General features: G+C 46.3%; 1 protein-coding gene across 3 annotated transcripts; it reads right to left on the bottom strand.

The window, feature by feature from the left end:
* Positions 1–748: 748 nt before the first annotated feature.
* On the bottom strand, positions 749–17,379 carry atp1b3a (ATPase Na+/K+ transporting subunit beta 3a). 3 transcript variants are annotated; one of them, XM_064341562.1, is made up of 8 exons: positions 16,999–17,376; positions 12,202–12,330; positions 8,035–8,133; positions 7,255–7,442; positions 5,451–5,501; positions 2,934–3,020; positions 1,643–1,797; positions 749–1,600 (listed from the first exon to the last, which is right to left on the bottom strand). In XM_064341562.1, exons 1-8 carry the CDS (start codon positions 17,126–17,128, stop codon positions 1,588–1,590), a joined length of 852 nt encoding a protein of 283 aa, XP_064197632.1. In that variant the 5' UTR covers positions 17,129–17,376; the 3' UTR covers positions 749–1,587. The 3 variants fall into 3 exon arrangements, with proteins under 3 accessions (XP_064197632.1, XP_064197631.1, XP_064197633.1); XM_064341561.1 differs by having other exon boundaries at positions 749–1,797; XM_064341563.1 differs by lacking the exon at positions 12,202–12,330 and having other exon boundaries at positions 749–1,797; positions 16,999–17,379.
* Positions 17,380–17,659: the final 280 nt, after the last annotated feature.

Below are 17,659 nucleotides of genomic sequence, written 5' to 3'. Positions count from 1 at the left end.
CTGCTCCCCCTCGATTGCAGCTGGCGCCCTCCAGCGGTCACACTAATATCACACTAAATACACATTACAATTTTCGGTCCTTTGACGCCCTCCTGTGGTCAGACTGAATGACACGAATTACTTTTTATAATTTTTGGTCCTTTGGCGCCCTCCTGTGGTCGGACTGAATCACACAAAATACAGCTTATAATTTTCGGTTCTTTGGCGCCCTCCTGTGGCCGCACTAAATGCATCTTGTAGTTTTGTGCTTCCTTGGCTCCCTGATTCGATCGCACTAAAAACACTGCGTCACATTAAAGACCCTGCGTTTGCTGTAGCATAATTTATCATATTAAAATTCAGCTTAAATACACTGGGTGTCATTCTTTTTGAATCGGCATAACAGGGTGAGGACTGTGTTGAAGATCCCACAGGTTGCTGTTGAACTATAGCAGGAAATAGACTCCAGTCAGACTTTTTTGACCTGTTAGGCATTCCCTACTAGAAAGGACACCACAGGATACCACAAAAACCCACAGACGCGCCAGGCCCCCCAGGAGCGGGGTATGAAAATAATTTGAAAATAAAAGTTGCTGTTGAATCAAGAAACCGACCTGGATCCTCCTTGCCTGTCCCTGAATTAAAGGTATCCCACAAAACATTTTATCCGTATCCTTTATCTGTTTGAAATTAGTCATTCTAGAAACAATGAAAAGAAGCTCTCTCAGCTTGCCGAGACTCACTGAAAGCATGCCAACGCAACAGGAGAGTTGTTTAAAATCACCTTTATTTCAAGAGATCTTACAGGTTTTAAGGCATCTGTTTAGACAATGCAAGTCCAACAGAGGTTGAAAAAAATCACTTCCTTTAAACATTTCCCAGGTGGTTTCAGATAAGATTTTTTTTGTTGTTGTATTATTTTCTTTTAGAAACATATTTATTTTAAATTTTTTTTATTACATTATATACTTATTTTTATTTCCTTTATCATTTATTACAACGGTCCTGACGTGACGTGAGCTAACCCAGAAAAAACAGTGTTGGAATCCATTAACATGTACATGTACATACAGAACGGCACAACACAAAGACTGCACAGAAACTGGAGACGAGGGGAGTCCAGAGGAACTTCAAGTACAGCTATTTACAGGTCCCTAATATGGCACCATCTCATAAAGTTCAAGATCTTTGAAAAAACGGTTGTTGCAGGTTGGTGGGGTGAGGGTGACGGTGGGGGGTGGGGGTGGGGGGAGAGGGTGTCGTTTTGTTCGTTTCAATGCGTGGGGGTGAGACTAGGTTTGGCGGATCTTGCCGTGAAACTTCGCCCCCCCCCCCCCACCACTTCCCTACCACTGGCCCCCCATTGTGCTAAAAAGAGTACCCCTTTCCCCAAGACCCCCCCCCCCGCCGTGATCCTTCAGTACAGTGCAAAGGGTGGTCATTGGGGGGGGGGGGGGGCTTGGGGGGGCAGGAGCATTGGGATGAGTCCCAGGTGGGAGGGGCCACAGGCTGGGGAAAGGGGAGAGGGGGGGGAAGGGGTGGGGTGGGGGGGGGGGTTTTAGGGAGGGTAGTGCGGGAGGAACACGTGGAAAACGAGGCTCCGCCCCCTCACTCCGTCACCATGACACGGGAAACGAGGCTCCGCCCCCCTCACTCCGTCACCTTGACCCGGAAGGTGACACGGCCCAGGAACTTGTCGCGGTCGTCGTCGTTCCGCAGGTCGGTGCCCCTCAGCTTGCACTCCACGCTCAGCTCCTTCCCGTAGTCCTCCCGGGTCAGCAGCAGCTGCACCGCCACCAGGGGCTGGACGTAGCTCTTCTGCAGGGGAAAACGGAGGGAAGGAGGGAGGGATGGAGGGAGGGAGGCAGGGAGGCAGGGAGGGAGGGAGAGAGGCAGGGAGGCAGGAAGGCAGAGAGGGAGGGATGGAGGGAGGGATGGAGAGAGGGAGGCAGAGAGGGAGGGATGGATGGAGAGAGGATTTTTGTGTTGGCGTATTGGTTTTTCTCCCCACTGGGGAGTTTTGTACTTCATGTGCTATTTGGGGGTTCAGGCCTGGAGTTCGTAGTTTTCACTCTGTTACTTGCTCTTTTTCTGCTACTCTGTAAAGTGTCTGTTATGTGTCTGTAGGTGCATATTGTGTATATGTGTCTGTAGATGTATATTGTGTATATGTGTCTGTAGATGTGTATTGTGTATATGTGTCTGTAGGTGCATATTGTGTATATGTGTCTGTAGGTGTATATTGTGTATATGTGTCTGTAGATGTATATTGTGTATATGTGTCTGTAGGTGCATATTGTGTATATGTGTCTGTAGGTGTATATTGTGTATATGTGTCTGTAGGTGTATATTGTGTATATGTGTCTGTAGATGTATATTGTGTATATGTGTCTGTAGATGTATATTGTGTATATGTGTCTGTAGGTGCATATTGTGTATATGTGTCTGTAGGTGTATATTGTGTATATGTGTCTGTAGGTGTATATTGTGTATATGTGTCTGTAGGTGTATATTGTGTATATGTGTCTGTAGGTGTATATTGTGTATATGTGTCTGTGTGTGCATATTGTGTGTATGTGTCTGTAGATGTATATTGTGTGTATATGTGTCTGTAGATGTATATTGTGTATATGTGTCTGTAGATGTATATTGTGTATATGTGTCTGTAGATGTATATTGTGTATATGTGTCTGTGTGTGCATATTGTATGTATATGTGTCTGTGTGTGCATATTGTGTATATGTGTCTGTAGGTGCATATTTGTATGTATATGTGTCTGTAGGTGCATATTGTGTATATGTGTCTGTAGGTGCATATTGTATGTATATGTGTCTGTAGTTGGATAGTGTGTATATGTGTCTGTGTGTGCACATCACAGTGGTTTCTATTGACTGCACGTGTTCCAGGACACACGGAAATGTTGCTGAGCGGGCTGTTCACGGAGGGACACTTACGTGGGCCTTTTTCCCGTAGTAGGGGAAGTACATCTTATCGATCCTGCCCTCGCTGGGGTAGTACTCCATCGCCAGGTCACTTTCTCTCTGAGCGAGGAAGAGGAGAGGGGGCGAGGAAGAGTCAGGGTGCCTGACTGGCCCAAACACAGAAACACCAGGCCAAGAGTGTGTGTGTGTGTGTGTGTGTGTGTGCGTGCGAGGGAGAGAGACAGAGTGTATGTTTGTGTTTGAGAGAGAGAAAAGAGAGTGTGTGTGTGTGAGAGCGACAGAGACAGATTGTATGACAGAGTGTGTGTGTGAGTGTGTGTGTGTGTGTGCGTGTGCTTGCGTGTGTGTGTGTGTGTGAGAGTGTGTGAGCGTGTGTGTGTGCGTGTGCTTGGGTGCGTGTGTGTGTGTGTGAGAGAGAGTGTGTGAGCGTGTGTGAGAGAGAGAGAGAGAGAGAGAAAGAGAGAGACAGTGTATTACAGAGTGTAATATGTGGCAGAGAAGGGTGCCTGGTAAGGAGGCAGGTGTAGCTCTCACCTTTTACCCCAGTAAAAGCCCAGCCACAGGTCTGTCCCCTGGAAAGAGCAGCAAACAGCAACCCCCCCCCCCCAACACCGATTCCACCCCACACCCTATGTTGAATCACCAAGCATGCCACATCCCAGATCGCCAAAGAGAGCAAATCTGTTAGCAATGAGCGTACAGCCACTATAAATAATTCACAGCAGATAAAAAAGACTGCGGATAATGGAACCACCTCCCCTCCCCCCCCCCCCACACACACACACACACACACACACACACCAAATGATAAGTGGTTCTTTACGCTGAGCCAAGGACAAGAAGACAGCACTGAGAGGGGAAGACCCTCGTCCCCAGACAGAGTCTCTTAGTTCCCCGGATGTTTCCGAACACACTCACAGACCCAGCGAAGGCTTTCGTCTGAGGCATGATAAAGCAATGGAAAGGCCTGGATGGGAATTAGCATCACCAGCCAGGCGAGCTGGACGTCCATGTCGGTGCAACACCCTGCTTGCTCCAACAGAGGGCGCCGTGTGCGTACAGCGCACAGGTTCAGGCCAAGGTCAGTAACGGGAAGAGTACGTTGCGCTTTATGACACAGGAAGCTCTCTCTCTCTCTCTCTCTCTCTCCCTCTTTCTCCCTCTCTCTCTCTCCCTCTCTCTCCCTCTCTCTCTCTCCTCCTGCTGTCAGTTTCCATGAACTGCAAAAGTGCAGGGGTAGGGGCGGGAAGAGGAAGGAACCAGCCAATCAGAGAAGAGTCACAACACTGTGGGTGCAGGGCTCTCTCTCTCTCTCTCTCTCTCTCTCAGAGAACAGCACCCATTGTATACCTTCATGCCAGCCGCCAGGATGTGACATCGTGGCTTAAAGGGAGAAAAGGGGGAGGGGCAAGGCCTGTTATAAATGGAAGCACGGCTCTTTAAAGATGGAAGCTTCGTTGCGTTTGCATCCATCAATAAGAACACGATTAAATCCATATTGTTGGAGAGACAAACTTTAGGCAGCATTAGGGGAGACGGCACTTTAAATACGGGGTTAAATGAGTTCATACGTACTGTAAAAACATGCTGACGGCCATTGAGAGCTTACTCCCCTGCAGCTGGGAAACTGAAGGTATACAGTATGCCTGCAATGAATGCTGGGAAAAAAGCGTGTAACATGGCGCACAAGTACACACACAAGTGTAGCGCAGAGGGGGGGCAGCATGGGGAGGGGGGGGCGTGGTTGGGGGGGTGGGGGGGCGGTGGTAGTAAGCCCTTGCAGGGAGCCCTGGAGACACTGCTGCTTACCACAGTTTACTGTTAGCATGTTAGCGTGTAGAGAAATCAGATAAAGACAGACAGGTGAACACGTACAGAACAGACGCACATAGAGACAGACAGAGAACACCCGCGCGCACATATACATACACATATGCGCACACACACACACACACACACGCACACACGCATGCATGCACACACGGGCGTATGCGCGCACATAAACACACCAGTAACCCAAATTTGGCGTCATATGCGGACAGACCCAGTAAAAAATAAAAAGCGTGTCACATCCTGGTAGAGAGGGATAGACTGAAATATAATTGGATGTATTTCAAACATCGTACTGCTGGGAATTTTTAAAGGCAATCAATGTTTCTTTTGGGAATTAATCCAGCACTGCACCTTTTAACTTTGGGAAGGGGGTGGGGGGGAGTGGTGGGAGAATGAATAGGTGTTTCAGGGAAAGTATTGTATGAACCCTTCTAATCTATTCTAGGAGAAATATACCCCATGGGCAAATTTTAAATGGGCCAAGCCACTCTTAATTCTTCCCTAGTAATGCTAAATTTATGAAATCACAATACCCCCCCCCCCCACAAAACCTCTGTGGTGTGTACACTTTACACCCCTCACACGGTTCATGTGGTAACATTGATCGCTGAACAGAGCGTGCACACACACACAGGTGATGCGTATTGGTGGTGCGGGGGTGCGGGGCGGGGCGGAAGGGGGGGGGGGCACGCTTACCTTTGATGTGCAGTTAATAGTCGGATCGCCCCCTGGCTTCAATCCGATGATCTGGGGGCAAGATCAAGAAGAAGGACACACGAATCAGTGAACAAACGCCGATCCCTCTCTTCTCCAGTAACCCAGCAGACCCAGTAACCCAGCAGACCCAGGAGACCGCGCTGGTCGGAGGCCGCGCTGGTCGGACGGAGGGAACAGCCGTGTGTACACAAGCGCACTGCCAGACCCACCCGCGTCAAACAAATATTTGCAATGACTTTTAACCCCGGCAAAACTCCCAAAACACCAACAGAGCTCAGTTTTCAACAATAACACGCTACTAACCAAAAACACTGACATTTTTTTCTTTTAAGACTGGCAGTAATCCGCAGGAATACTTATCGAAGTTTCAATGGTTTTAAGGAATTTGAGCTGGGATTTGGTACCAGGGGAGAGTTGGGGGGGAGGGGGGTTGGTGGATACATATCGCTTATCATTTTTGGAATTTCATAAAACTGATATGTGTACAGCCCAATGCTATCCAGATTAACCCCAGGAGTTAGAGAGAGAAAGAGAAAGAAAAAGCCCACAGGGCTTTTTATGCGATTAAAAGGAGATTCCATAAAATAAATATTCCCATTAGAATCTGGTTAAAAATCTTTGACTGTGTCATCCAGCCTATCATGCTGTATGGAAGCAAAATATGGGGTCCACTCAGTCAGCAAGACTACACCAAGTGGGAGAAACATCCAGCTGAAACCCTGCATGCAGAATTCTGTAAAAGCATACTACAAGTACACAGAAATGCCCCTAACAATGCATGCAGGGCTGAATTAGGCAGATTTCCGACTCTCATTCGAATTCAAAAAGGGCATTAAATTTTATTGAACATCTAAAAATGAGTCCAACAGACTCCTTACAATTCTTGGCACTCCAAACCCAAGAGCTCAGCCCAGGAAAGTATCCCCTCAGTCAGCTGGTTCTGAACCTCTCTAGACTAACATTAACACATACTAATGCAAACCAGCTTCAGACCAGCACTGCTTCACAACAGCCCATTAGAGTAAACCAAATTATAAAACACATCAAAAACTCCCATCTGGACCAATCCCAAAATAAACTGAATTGTTATCGGGCCCTAAACAGAAAATACACACAGGCAGAGTATCTCTTCTCTGTCAGAGATACAAAACAGAGACAGATCCTGACCAAGTACAGGCTCAGTGACCACACGCTTTCAATTGAAATAGGCAGATACAAAAACTCATGGGTACCAAAAGAAGAGCGAATATGTGGTCACTGCAAGACAGGAGAGGTTGAGACAGAGATGCACTTCACACTTCAGCACTGTACAAAATATAGAAATAAAAGAAAAATATACTACCATAAATTTTCAGAAATCATAAAAAACTTCCATTCTTTATCAAAGAATTAAAAATGTGCAGTCCTTTTAGGACAAGGACCAACAGCCCCAATTGCAGCTCAATATGTCTCAGCTTGCCATAACCTGAGGGACACTGAGTGACCATCCTACATAATTATAATTATTTATTTATTTATTTATTTATATTATATTTTATTTATTTTCTTTAAATTCTTGTGCCGATTGAACATTAATATTGTTATTGTTCTGTTTTTTTTAATTTTTTTTATAGAATGTTCATTGTTATTAGTATTCCACTGTAAATATGTATTTTGAATTGATTTATAATGCTTTGGCAATATGTACGTATGTATTTCCTGCCAATAAAGCAATTTGAATTTGAATTTGAGAGAGAGAGAGAGAGAGAGGGAGAGAGAGATGCCGCAGGGCAGAAGCGCTCACCCGGTTCATCTTGACCAGGACGCAGGGCTTGCCCTGGGCGTAGCCGAAGCTGCTGTCGACCAGGCCGGAGCACTCCCCCAGGAGGCTGCGTTTGAACTGGCAAGCCCTCTTCACCTCCTCCTGGTCCTGCACCGTGTACTCCCCGTACATGCACAGGTCGTTCTTCTCCTGCTCCGTGTCATTGTAGGCTGGGGGGGGGGGAGCCGGCAGGGGTCAGAGGTCAGGGGGGCCCGGGGGGGGGGGGGGGATGGCTCAAACACAAGCCCTTACATGCCCTTACACGCTCAAACACACCCATACACACACATACATGCTCGTACACACCTTTATACATCCGTATATACTCATACATACACATACATGCTTATACACACCCTTATGCACCCATACGCACTCAAACACATGCAAACACACTCATACCTGCTCAAATGTGCTCAAACACACCCATATACATTCATACACACATGCTCATACACAACCTAATATACGTTCGTACACTTACACATACTCACTCACGCAACACACAGACATACATACACGCACACGACGCGCACACACACACACACACACACACAGACATATACACATACACACACATGCGCACACACGCCCACACACACACACACAAACACACAGACACAGATACACACACACGCACGCACACATACACACACACACACACACACACACACACACGCAAGCACACACACACACACGCACAAACACACAGACGCAGGTACACACACACGCACGCACACACACACACACACACGTACTTACGCTGTAAGAAAGACTCCAGGTGCTGAACGTACTGCTTGTACTTGAGAGGATCAGATCGGTTAAACATGATATCCATGAACTTTGGCCTGATCACCAAACCTGAGACAGAGAGAGAAATGACATGTGACATCCTGATAGCCAATGGTCAGCAGTTTTCAAGAAACACAGAAATATTCCTCACATTCATAAAATATAGTTTAGGACCAGCTGACATGGAGCGACCACTGAATCTGGACAAATGGAAGCTGATATTTTCATTCAGTTCCAGAAAGAAAGCCAGACCAGCTCGCAGAGCGAAGAACAGAGCTTGGGCCAGACCTCGAATTTCACAAAATGGAGGATAATTTAAAATCCCGAAGAGAATAAGAAAACAGTGTAATCAAATGTTACCTGATCTGCCAAGGCCTGTAAACCCACCGGGCCAATCACAAACTCCAATGGTGGAGTGTCATATGCCAGGGGTTCAACATCAGCTCAGCTGGATGAGAGCTTGGCGCAGACAGTTACTCTGTTTGTTTGCCTCGTGCGATTAAGTGTACCTATTGGACGAATTGGCGGGCAAGGAGATTTGGAGTGAAACACTGGCAGCAACCAAAAAAATCAACAAGGAACATTCTGTTCAGATTCCCAATTGGCTGAGAGATAATGATGTCATCAGAACGTTGCCCAAGCAATCGCTGAAAGCAGTTATTGCCCCAAACAAGTTCTGTCCTCGTAACAGGAAATCGTTCAAAAACATACAAAGTTGCGTACAATCTGATTTCATCCCCTGACCGGCCTCACAATCATACATGGAGTGTTTGTTTCAAAAACTTTTGAATAAATGTTTTGAATGTAAATACTGAAATGGTAGATCTGATGCATATTTCTAACTTTCCCCCCGCCAAAAGAAAATTAACATGAAAGGCACCCTACAATAACAAATTTGTCCTAACAAGAAAAGAAAACCTAAAACTTAACTTCTAAAACCCTTCCAGGAACATTCCTTGAGGCTTAAAGATAGCATCCATCCACACATTCTGGGAACCAGACATTACATTACATTTTACATTACAGGCATTTGGCAGACGCTCTTATCCAGAGCGACGTACAACAAAGTGTATAACCATAACCAGGAACAAGTATGACGAAACCCCTAGAGAGAAGTACCGGTCCAAGTGCAGGGAACAACCGCATAGTTCAACTTGGACCCTGATGGTTAAACTGATTAACACTAACAACGAGAACGGCAACAACGCAGTCTATGGAAAAAAATACAAGTAGTCGTTAAGACAGTTAATGCACCTAAGTCACCTACGAAACAGCTGCCTAGTTACAACCCTAAGCTTAGTCATTTACAAGGGGGGGAGGGAGGGATGGGGAGAGGTGCAGCCTGAAGAGGTGAGTCTTCAGTCAAAGACAAAGTTTCACGTTCAGAACCCTAGTCTACTCTTTGGATTGCAGCGTTCAGGGGAACCAGAAACGGTTCACAGGGCCCAGTACCTTTTCTGGGATTATTTGTGAACAGCCAATACCATCTGGCACACTTTTCTGGGATTTGGTGAACAACCAATACCATCTGGCATGCTTTTCTGAGATTTGGTGAACAACCAATACCATCTGGCACGCTTTTCTGGGATTTGGTGAACGACCAATAACGTCCGGGCATGCTTTTCTGGGATTTGGTGAACAACCAATACCGTCCGGCATGCTTTTCTGGGATTTGGTGAACAACCAATACCGTCCGGCATGCTTTTCTGGGATTTGGTGAACAACCAATATCGTCCAGCATGCTTTTCTGGGATTTGGTGAACGACCAATAAGGCTGGCTGCTAAATTTATTGGTGGGTTATGTACATGGGCAGTGTCTATGGTGATGACTCCCCACCCTATCCCAGAAGCCATGGGGGCATTTCTGTATTCAGAACCAATCCCAGAATGCATCAGGGAGGACCAGGGAGGATGAAGCACTGTGTGGGACAGAGAAACATCTGTGAACCTCCTGCTTTATGACATCATAAAGAGCTTGTCAAGGGGGAGAGAGCGGGGGGTGGGGTTTCGGAGGGGGGGGGGTTCTATATGGTTTTGATAAGTCATCCTAGACTCATCATTTAATTCCTTTACGTAGCAGCCTCCCAGGACATGGGGCATTTTTGTCCCCGGGTTCGAGGAAAAACACCCGTCTGCCCAAAATTCACATCTCGGCGGTTTGTTTGCTTTCCGTCCGTCTCGCCTGCCGGTGTCACCATTAGCATGCAAGTGACGCCGCGCCCCAACCTAACGCCCTGTCCTGCCCGCCCCACAGAACTGACCGGTTAGGATGCTGGTGCGTTGCCATGGTAACGGCAGCCACTATTCACCCACTGCCTCGGCGACAGCATGGACGAACGCTCGCAACTGCAGAACAATGACGTGAAAAACCAGGAGGCTATACCTTGTCAGCATCATCGTTATTACTATGGTATTACTGCTGACGTGCCACAGGAGGTACAGTGCAGCTGATTTACACAACTGGCAGAAACAGGAACAGGAAATGAGAGGCAGTTTTAGCGCACTACAGAGCCCTCCCGATTTCACACAGACGGGAGAAAAAAATGAGGAGAAAGCAGAAGGCGAGCGGGAGAAATAGAAACAGGAAGTGAGAAGAAAAGAAGAAAAAAGAGAGATGAGAGAGGGTGGAGCGAGGGGGGAGGAGAGGAGAGGAACAGGAGGACGTGCGTGGAGTCTTGACAGTGGGTGGAATCCATTATCGCCCAGAGATATGGGAGCGTGTGCGTGTGTGGGTTTCGCACAGAGGCGTTTTCACACAGAGCTCTCATCACAGGCGCAGAGAGAGATCCTCACACCACACACCAAGATCCTGTCATTACAGGCAAATATCCCTGCATTACCCACAGAGAAAGATCCTCTCATTACAGAGATCCCCTCATTACAGACAGACATCCTCTTATAACAGACAGAGATCCCCGCATTATCCACAGAGAAAGAGATCCCCTCATTACAGAGGTCCCCGCATTCCAGACAGACATCCTCTTGTTACAGACAGAGATCCCCGTATTACCCACAGAGAGAGAGATCCCCTCGTTACAGAGATCCTCTTGTTACAGAGATCCTCCTATTACAGAACAGTCACACAGACACAGACAAAGAAAGATTCAATTCATTAGGGAGATTATTTGTATCACAAACAGGAAGTGGTACTGCACATCATAGGCAGAGATCCTCTCATTGCAGCCAGAGATCCTCTAACACAGAAATCATGCAGGTCACAGAGATCCTCTCATTATAGACTGAGATCTCTAACAGAGAAATCCTGCAGATCACAGAGATCCTCTCATTACAGACTGAGATCCTCTTACAGAGATATCCTGCAGGTCACAGAGATCCTCTCATTACAGACTGAGATCCTCTTACAGAGAGATCCTGCAGGTCACAGAGATGCACTCATTACAGACTGAGATCCTCTTACAGAGAGATCCTGCAGGTCACAGAGATGCACTCATTACAGACAGAGAAAGATTTGTTTCATCCCAGAGAGAAACAGACAGCCCTCTCAGCGGACAGAGAAACATTTCTCTCACCACAGGCAGAGACACAACCAGGACGTCCCTTCAGTTATTTGAGGATGTGCCTAACCCTAGCCCACTGTCAGTCAAATCATGGTCCTTGAGGGCCGAGGAGTGCTGGTTTCCACCCTCCCTTTACCTGGGGGTCAGGTGTGACAGACAGACTGGCCAATCAGAGACACTAACTGTTCAGTTAATTACCTGGGAGAACAAAAAAAACAGAACTGGATTTGGATTCAAGGGGCCAGATTTGAGTGTCCATAGCCTAGCCCCTCAGACCAGGTAGCCCAGTTCCCCTTTGTTCCCATTCCAGAATTTCAGCGTGTGACGATTCTTACAGGTCATTCACCATCCTGACCCTTCCCAAAAGCTTCAACTTCCTGACTCTTCCAGGTGGAATATACCCCTCTCGCTAACTAAATCTGAACGCTTAAATCTCTGTCTCCCGTTTCACATGTTTCCAAGAAATAAGCTCATTTGCGTTGTTAACCGAGTGATATGGCCATTTGTGTGCTCTCTCTCTCTCTCTCTCTCTCTCTCTCTCTCTCTCAACTCCCTCTCGCTCCCTCTAGCTCTGGGGGGTTGCCTGGGACGTTGGGGGCAGACGTTGGGGCGACGTTACCTGGGTTGGACACTCTGTCGCGGTACTTGGGCGTGTTGTCGTCCAGCGTCTGCAGCATCACCCACATGGTGAGCGTGAACATGCCCGCCAGGAAGCCGTAGAACACCACGTAGAAAAGCAAAATGAGGGCTGGGAAGAGAGAGACAGAGAGAGAGAGAAAGAGAGAAAGAAAAGGAGAGAAATCAAGAAAATATATAAATAATGCTCAGAGGAACCGGCAGCCAGATATGTGACCGAATGCCATAGCATAAAGGACATGCGGGGCAGCAACAAATCAAAGAAAAGATGTGAAATAACCCTTTATGGTACAAATTCTCCATCAATCCATCCATCCATTATCTAACCTGCTTATTCCTGGTCAGGGTCACGGGGAGGCTGGAGCCTATCCCAGCATGCACTGGGTGAGAGGCAGGACTACACCCTGGACAGGTGGCCAATCCATTCACTCAAACCCTCATGCCTACAGGCAGTCTGGACTCGATTCAAACTCAGGACCTCCTTGCTGTGAGGCGACAATTCTTCATGTAGCTGAGAAATATAATTTTGTTCATACCTGTAGTGTTTCTTAAAGAGCAATTATTTGTGGCTATTAAGTTTGAGCCTCTGGCTTACCCCAATATAGTTACTGACTACAGTGAAAGCTTGACAACAAAAAAAAATCAGTTCTTAAAAAAAATAATTATTACTCATATGAAATAAGCAACAGACAGACTCCAAAAGTGCAGTTTCATTCTTCACAGTGCTGTACAAAGGCTAAACTCTGCGGCTAAGAACACTGCACATTCACCCCCGAGAGGGTTCTTTTGGCGTTCGAAAGAGTGTCGCTAACGTCATTTAGCATCATTGCGCTACTCCGCCAACAAGGAAATCACTGTCTCCCGAGTCCAGCGTTCCCACGTTGGGTCCCAGGCAGGGGTGCAGCGCAAAATTCTGGGCCCTATACATGAGCAGTCTCTGTGGGCCCCCTTCCTCTCTTGATCCATGTCTCTCACGCATCATTCCAGGCTTTTCGAGGGTCCTCCCCCCATTCGGGCCCTGGGTGGTCAGTCCCACTTCCCCCCCACCACAACGCCCTCGGTCCCAGGTATCCCAGGAGAGTGCTGTTTTTCCCCTTCCACCCGCAATTACAGTCCCTGAACAGTAACGAGCTGTTTTAATCGCGTTTAATTAAACTCACTCAGGGAGGAGTAGCCCTCTCGCGTCAGGAATAGCTCTGTGTGCCGTGATGAACACATAGTCCTGTGTTCACATCCAGGGAACCTTCAATCGGCAAAACAGACAAAAAATGTTTTCCCTTCCTGCCATGTGCTGTTATGGCAAAATGATTATTTTTTTTTTTTTGTTTGTTTTTTTTAAAGGAATTTTTCACTGATAAATTTGAGACTAACATGTCTTTGCTGAAAGAGTGTGGACGCACAGTCAGTGAAACTGAAGCATGCGCAGAAATGCAGAGTTGGAAGGCCAAAGCAAATGCCAACAAGCCAAGCCTGCGTTACGTTAATAAGTCCGAGGGAAAAACTATCAAAGAACTTCATTAACTTTAATTTAAAGAATTATTTAAGACGTGTTTCCGGCCACGTGAAGTGATAAGGAGATAAGCTGTAACAACCACTAAACACAAGGGGGCGTAAGTAAGGAAGTTCTGCCCAAAGGGTACATTTGCAATCGATTCAGGTATTTTAAAAACGTCCACTATTCATCAAACTATCGCTGTTCAGGCGGCCATAATGCAAGGCCTCTGCGTGCACGGAGTGTAGCACAGTGGGTAAGGAACTAGACTTGTAACCGAAAGGTCGCAGGTTCGATTCCCGGGTAAGGACACTGCCGTTGTACCCTTGAGCAAGGTACTTAACCGAAATTGCTTCAGTATATATCCAGCTGTATAAATGGATACAATGTAAAATGCTATGTAAAAAGTTGTGTAAGTCGCTCTGGATAAGAGCGTCTGCTAAATGCTTGTAATGTAATGTAATGTAATGCACTCGCTCTAGACATGTGCTACAGCACGGAGACACGGACCTCACGTTCATACTGCTCCTGTCCCGATGTTCGCACTTATTTCACAGACACCCTGAGTGTTCCCTCACTTGCGTCTGCACAAATTGCTTCAAAGGCCTAAGCTAGCTGCTTGCTCAAAGCAAGCCGTAAAAAAATTGACAGCCGCTGCCTGTGCAACCGTCACTGCAGCTGGCACAGTCGACCACAGGGGGCGCTGTGGCACAGTGAGGCGGGGAACACCCTGATGATGGAATACAACCTTGGGTATGTTTGTGACATCATCAGTCACGTGATGAGACCCTCTCAAACCTACTTACTAGAAGAAGAAGAAGAAGAAGAAGAAGAGCATCTTTACAGTTACTTTTCAAATGTGCTGCAGAGTAGTTTTTTAATGCACAATTTAGGTGCACTAAGGTGTTGATCTTGTCACGATGCCTCAGAGCTGCACCTGCTCTGAACCCTACTCAGCCTGTCAGCTGGAAGGACCTGACCCTCATTCTTTATGACGGGCACGCAGTCAGTGGTTTCATGAACTGAATCATTCACACACAAATAAACAATCGCCAGACACGCAAACATTAACACGCATTGCACATGCGCGCGCACACCAAAGCCTCCATTACTGAGCAAGGACAATCGTCCACTAAATAAGATTTCCCTTAAAAGAAATCCGTCTTTAAAAAAAATTATGTTTCTCTCTCTTTGTCAAACGCTATTTATGATCTCTCTTCGCACAAATCGCAAGGGGAAAGGAGTTTGACCTTGACAGAGACGCTACTTTGCAGCCTCGTGAACACCTAGGCCCATCCATCAGGAAATGAGGAGCAATGCGCTCGCACCGTGCCATGCATCACTGTATTTTAAAACGAACAGCGCGACCTCGCAACATGCAGGCACTTCACATTTGATACATCCACATTAAAAAGAGAGGAGACAACAATGATTTATTCCCGAAAAAATACATAAATTGATCAATTAAAAAAAAGAGTAGGATTTATACGCTACCATGTATGAAACAATGCATACGGTAATTCAACAAAATTATTAAGACGAATATCGTAGAATAAATATAGGCAGAGTGAGTATTTTTAAAAATTATCGCTTGTCGCCTGGCTTTTGACAAACTGTGCGGAGGGGGGGAAGTGGAATTTTCCTATCGCATCGGGGCGTATGGGCTACAGTGGATTCATTTAAATTTCAAGTGACTGAAGCCGACGTCATGAATGCGCCTATTGATTGACAGCGAAAAGGGGCGGGTGATCGACTCCAGTGTCTCCCCGTCCCCGCCCCCTCCCCGTACTGTAGTAGCAAACGCCAAAAGAATGTCGTTCCTCGCAATTCAAGGGTATATCAATTCGAGCTTTTTTATCCAACAATGAGCAGCCGTGCTGCTCTGGTACGGATATTGTGATACACTGGCTCGCACAAGGATTTTGTGAGACCACCGCAAAAACCCATTCCGACAGAGAGCTGTAGTCTTGGGTTCCACGCACATCACATCCACGCATCTAGTAAATTTTTTTTTTTTCCAGAGCTCCTTAATTTAGTCCACAGTGATATGATATGTAAGTTAGCCATCGTTTAACGTTAAACTCGATACGACTTTTGAGGCGATGCGAACATGCGATGCACATAGGTAGGGCTAATTTTAGAATATTTAGTTGTCTTCCCACTGTGTAAGAACTCTCAAGACGTGGGGGGACGTTTATCGTTAGCAAGCGTTACAGTTGAAAAAATAAAAGCATTTTGTTAAAAACCGTTACGCATTCTGTTTGATCAACGAGCACTGCAACTGTCAACACAATCCTATAGGCTACTGAATACATAAGGATAGTCTAACAATACATTCCGACCACACATTGCAATCTTTTAAAATTGTTTTGATGCGTGAGTAAATTCAGGTGTGGTATTTTACAAATAAACGCATAGGCTATTTACATGCCACTTACATATACTAAAGTAGCCATGGTCTTTTATGGCCTGATATTCGTAGTCAAAACATTAATCTGATCACAAAGCGGTTTAAAACGTTAATACCTCGACTCAGTATCCCTTATGCTTAATATAGCCTAATCTAGCTAATTCTATTGTCTTAACTTCAATGCCCAGGTTGCCAAGCTGGCTGTTGGGTGTCAAAACATTTTAGGCATGTTAGCGAGCAAACGGAATTTGGTAGAATAGCCTACTGTAAAAACTGACTTCATTTTAAGCCTCGGTGAAGCCTGGGGGATGTGCTATGAGAAACGGACCTTTGACTGAAGCTCTCGTGTTATTGGGCAGAGAAAAGGCAGATGATCACAGAAAAGCTCCAAAATTGGCTATGAAGAACCGTTTCATGTTCCTTTCGAAATTGCACAAATGCCACGGGCATGAAATGAATGGGAAGGCACCGTAACTGTATTTCAGAAGAAGAAGAATAAGAAGAAGAAAAAGAACTGCGGATGATGGAGCAGATGTCTTGCTTGTTCCCCAAGGAAAACCTTTTTCGCTAGCTAGCATGATTTCAATGGCACGAACCGGAACCAACTAATATAAAAGCTTTAATGTGTTGACTGCTACAACATATAACCCATTTAGCCTATAATAACAGAAGGTGGTATATATCAGAAGGCCTAGCTATTAATTTCTTAACAATTTCATTAATGCAACTAATGAATGGGTGGACTAAAGGTCCATACATGCGTCGCCATCCATTGTCACACAATGCCAATTAATACTTAATGCAATTATCTGTATTGTGTGTGTGTGTGTGTGTGTGTTCAGCAACCCCATTTGCATCACATCTTCTTAGAGTCTTACCCCAACTGCTGGCCGTGCGACCAATAAACTCCCCAGTTCTCGGATTGTAGAGAAAATCTTTCCAACTGGACTGGTTCCCCTTCTGTTCTTCGGGTTTCTCCTCCTTGGTCGACATGGCCGGGTTCGACATGATCTTAGCGCAGAAGAGGGGAAACGAACGATGGTGATGAGATGTACCGGAATAAAAGCGTGCGTGTGTGTGTGTGTGTAAGACGAATGACGGGGGCGTCTGTATAGTGGTGATGTTTTCTTGGGGAAAAAAAAAAAACCTCTGACGTTGTAGAACCGACGCAGTCTTCTGCCCCGATTAGCACCCTCGTCTACAGAGCCGGCAGGACTACAGCGAACCAGCTTCCACCGAGATCGCGTTTGAAGAAGGGGGTTTGAGGAACATGAGCGCGCATGCGCAGTGATCCCCCCGTACGAAATTCCAATTTTGTCATCCAGGAGTTATGATTTGACATTTCAAGGGAAATTTGGACGAAAATTGCCTGGCCGCGCGCCCTCACGTCGCCGACCGTGCACGGAAATCATTCACACGTTTACTTAGATGGATGTTCTGAAGCTGCCACACGAATTTGTGGGTTTGGTTGAAACCCCTCAATCCTCCTTAATCACCCAACAGGTAACGGAAGGTATTTTGACCAAACAGACGTCGCAG

Source organism: Anguilla rostrata, chromosome 6 (genome assembly GCF_018555375.3).
Source record: "Anguilla rostrata isolate EN2019 chromosome 6, ASM1855537v3, whole genome shotgun sequence".
Classification (NCBI taxonomy): Eukaryota; Metazoa; Chordata; class Actinopteri; order Anguilliformes; family Anguillidae; genus Anguilla; species Anguilla rostrata.
This window is presented reverse-complemented; position numbering and strand designations above follow the sequence as displayed.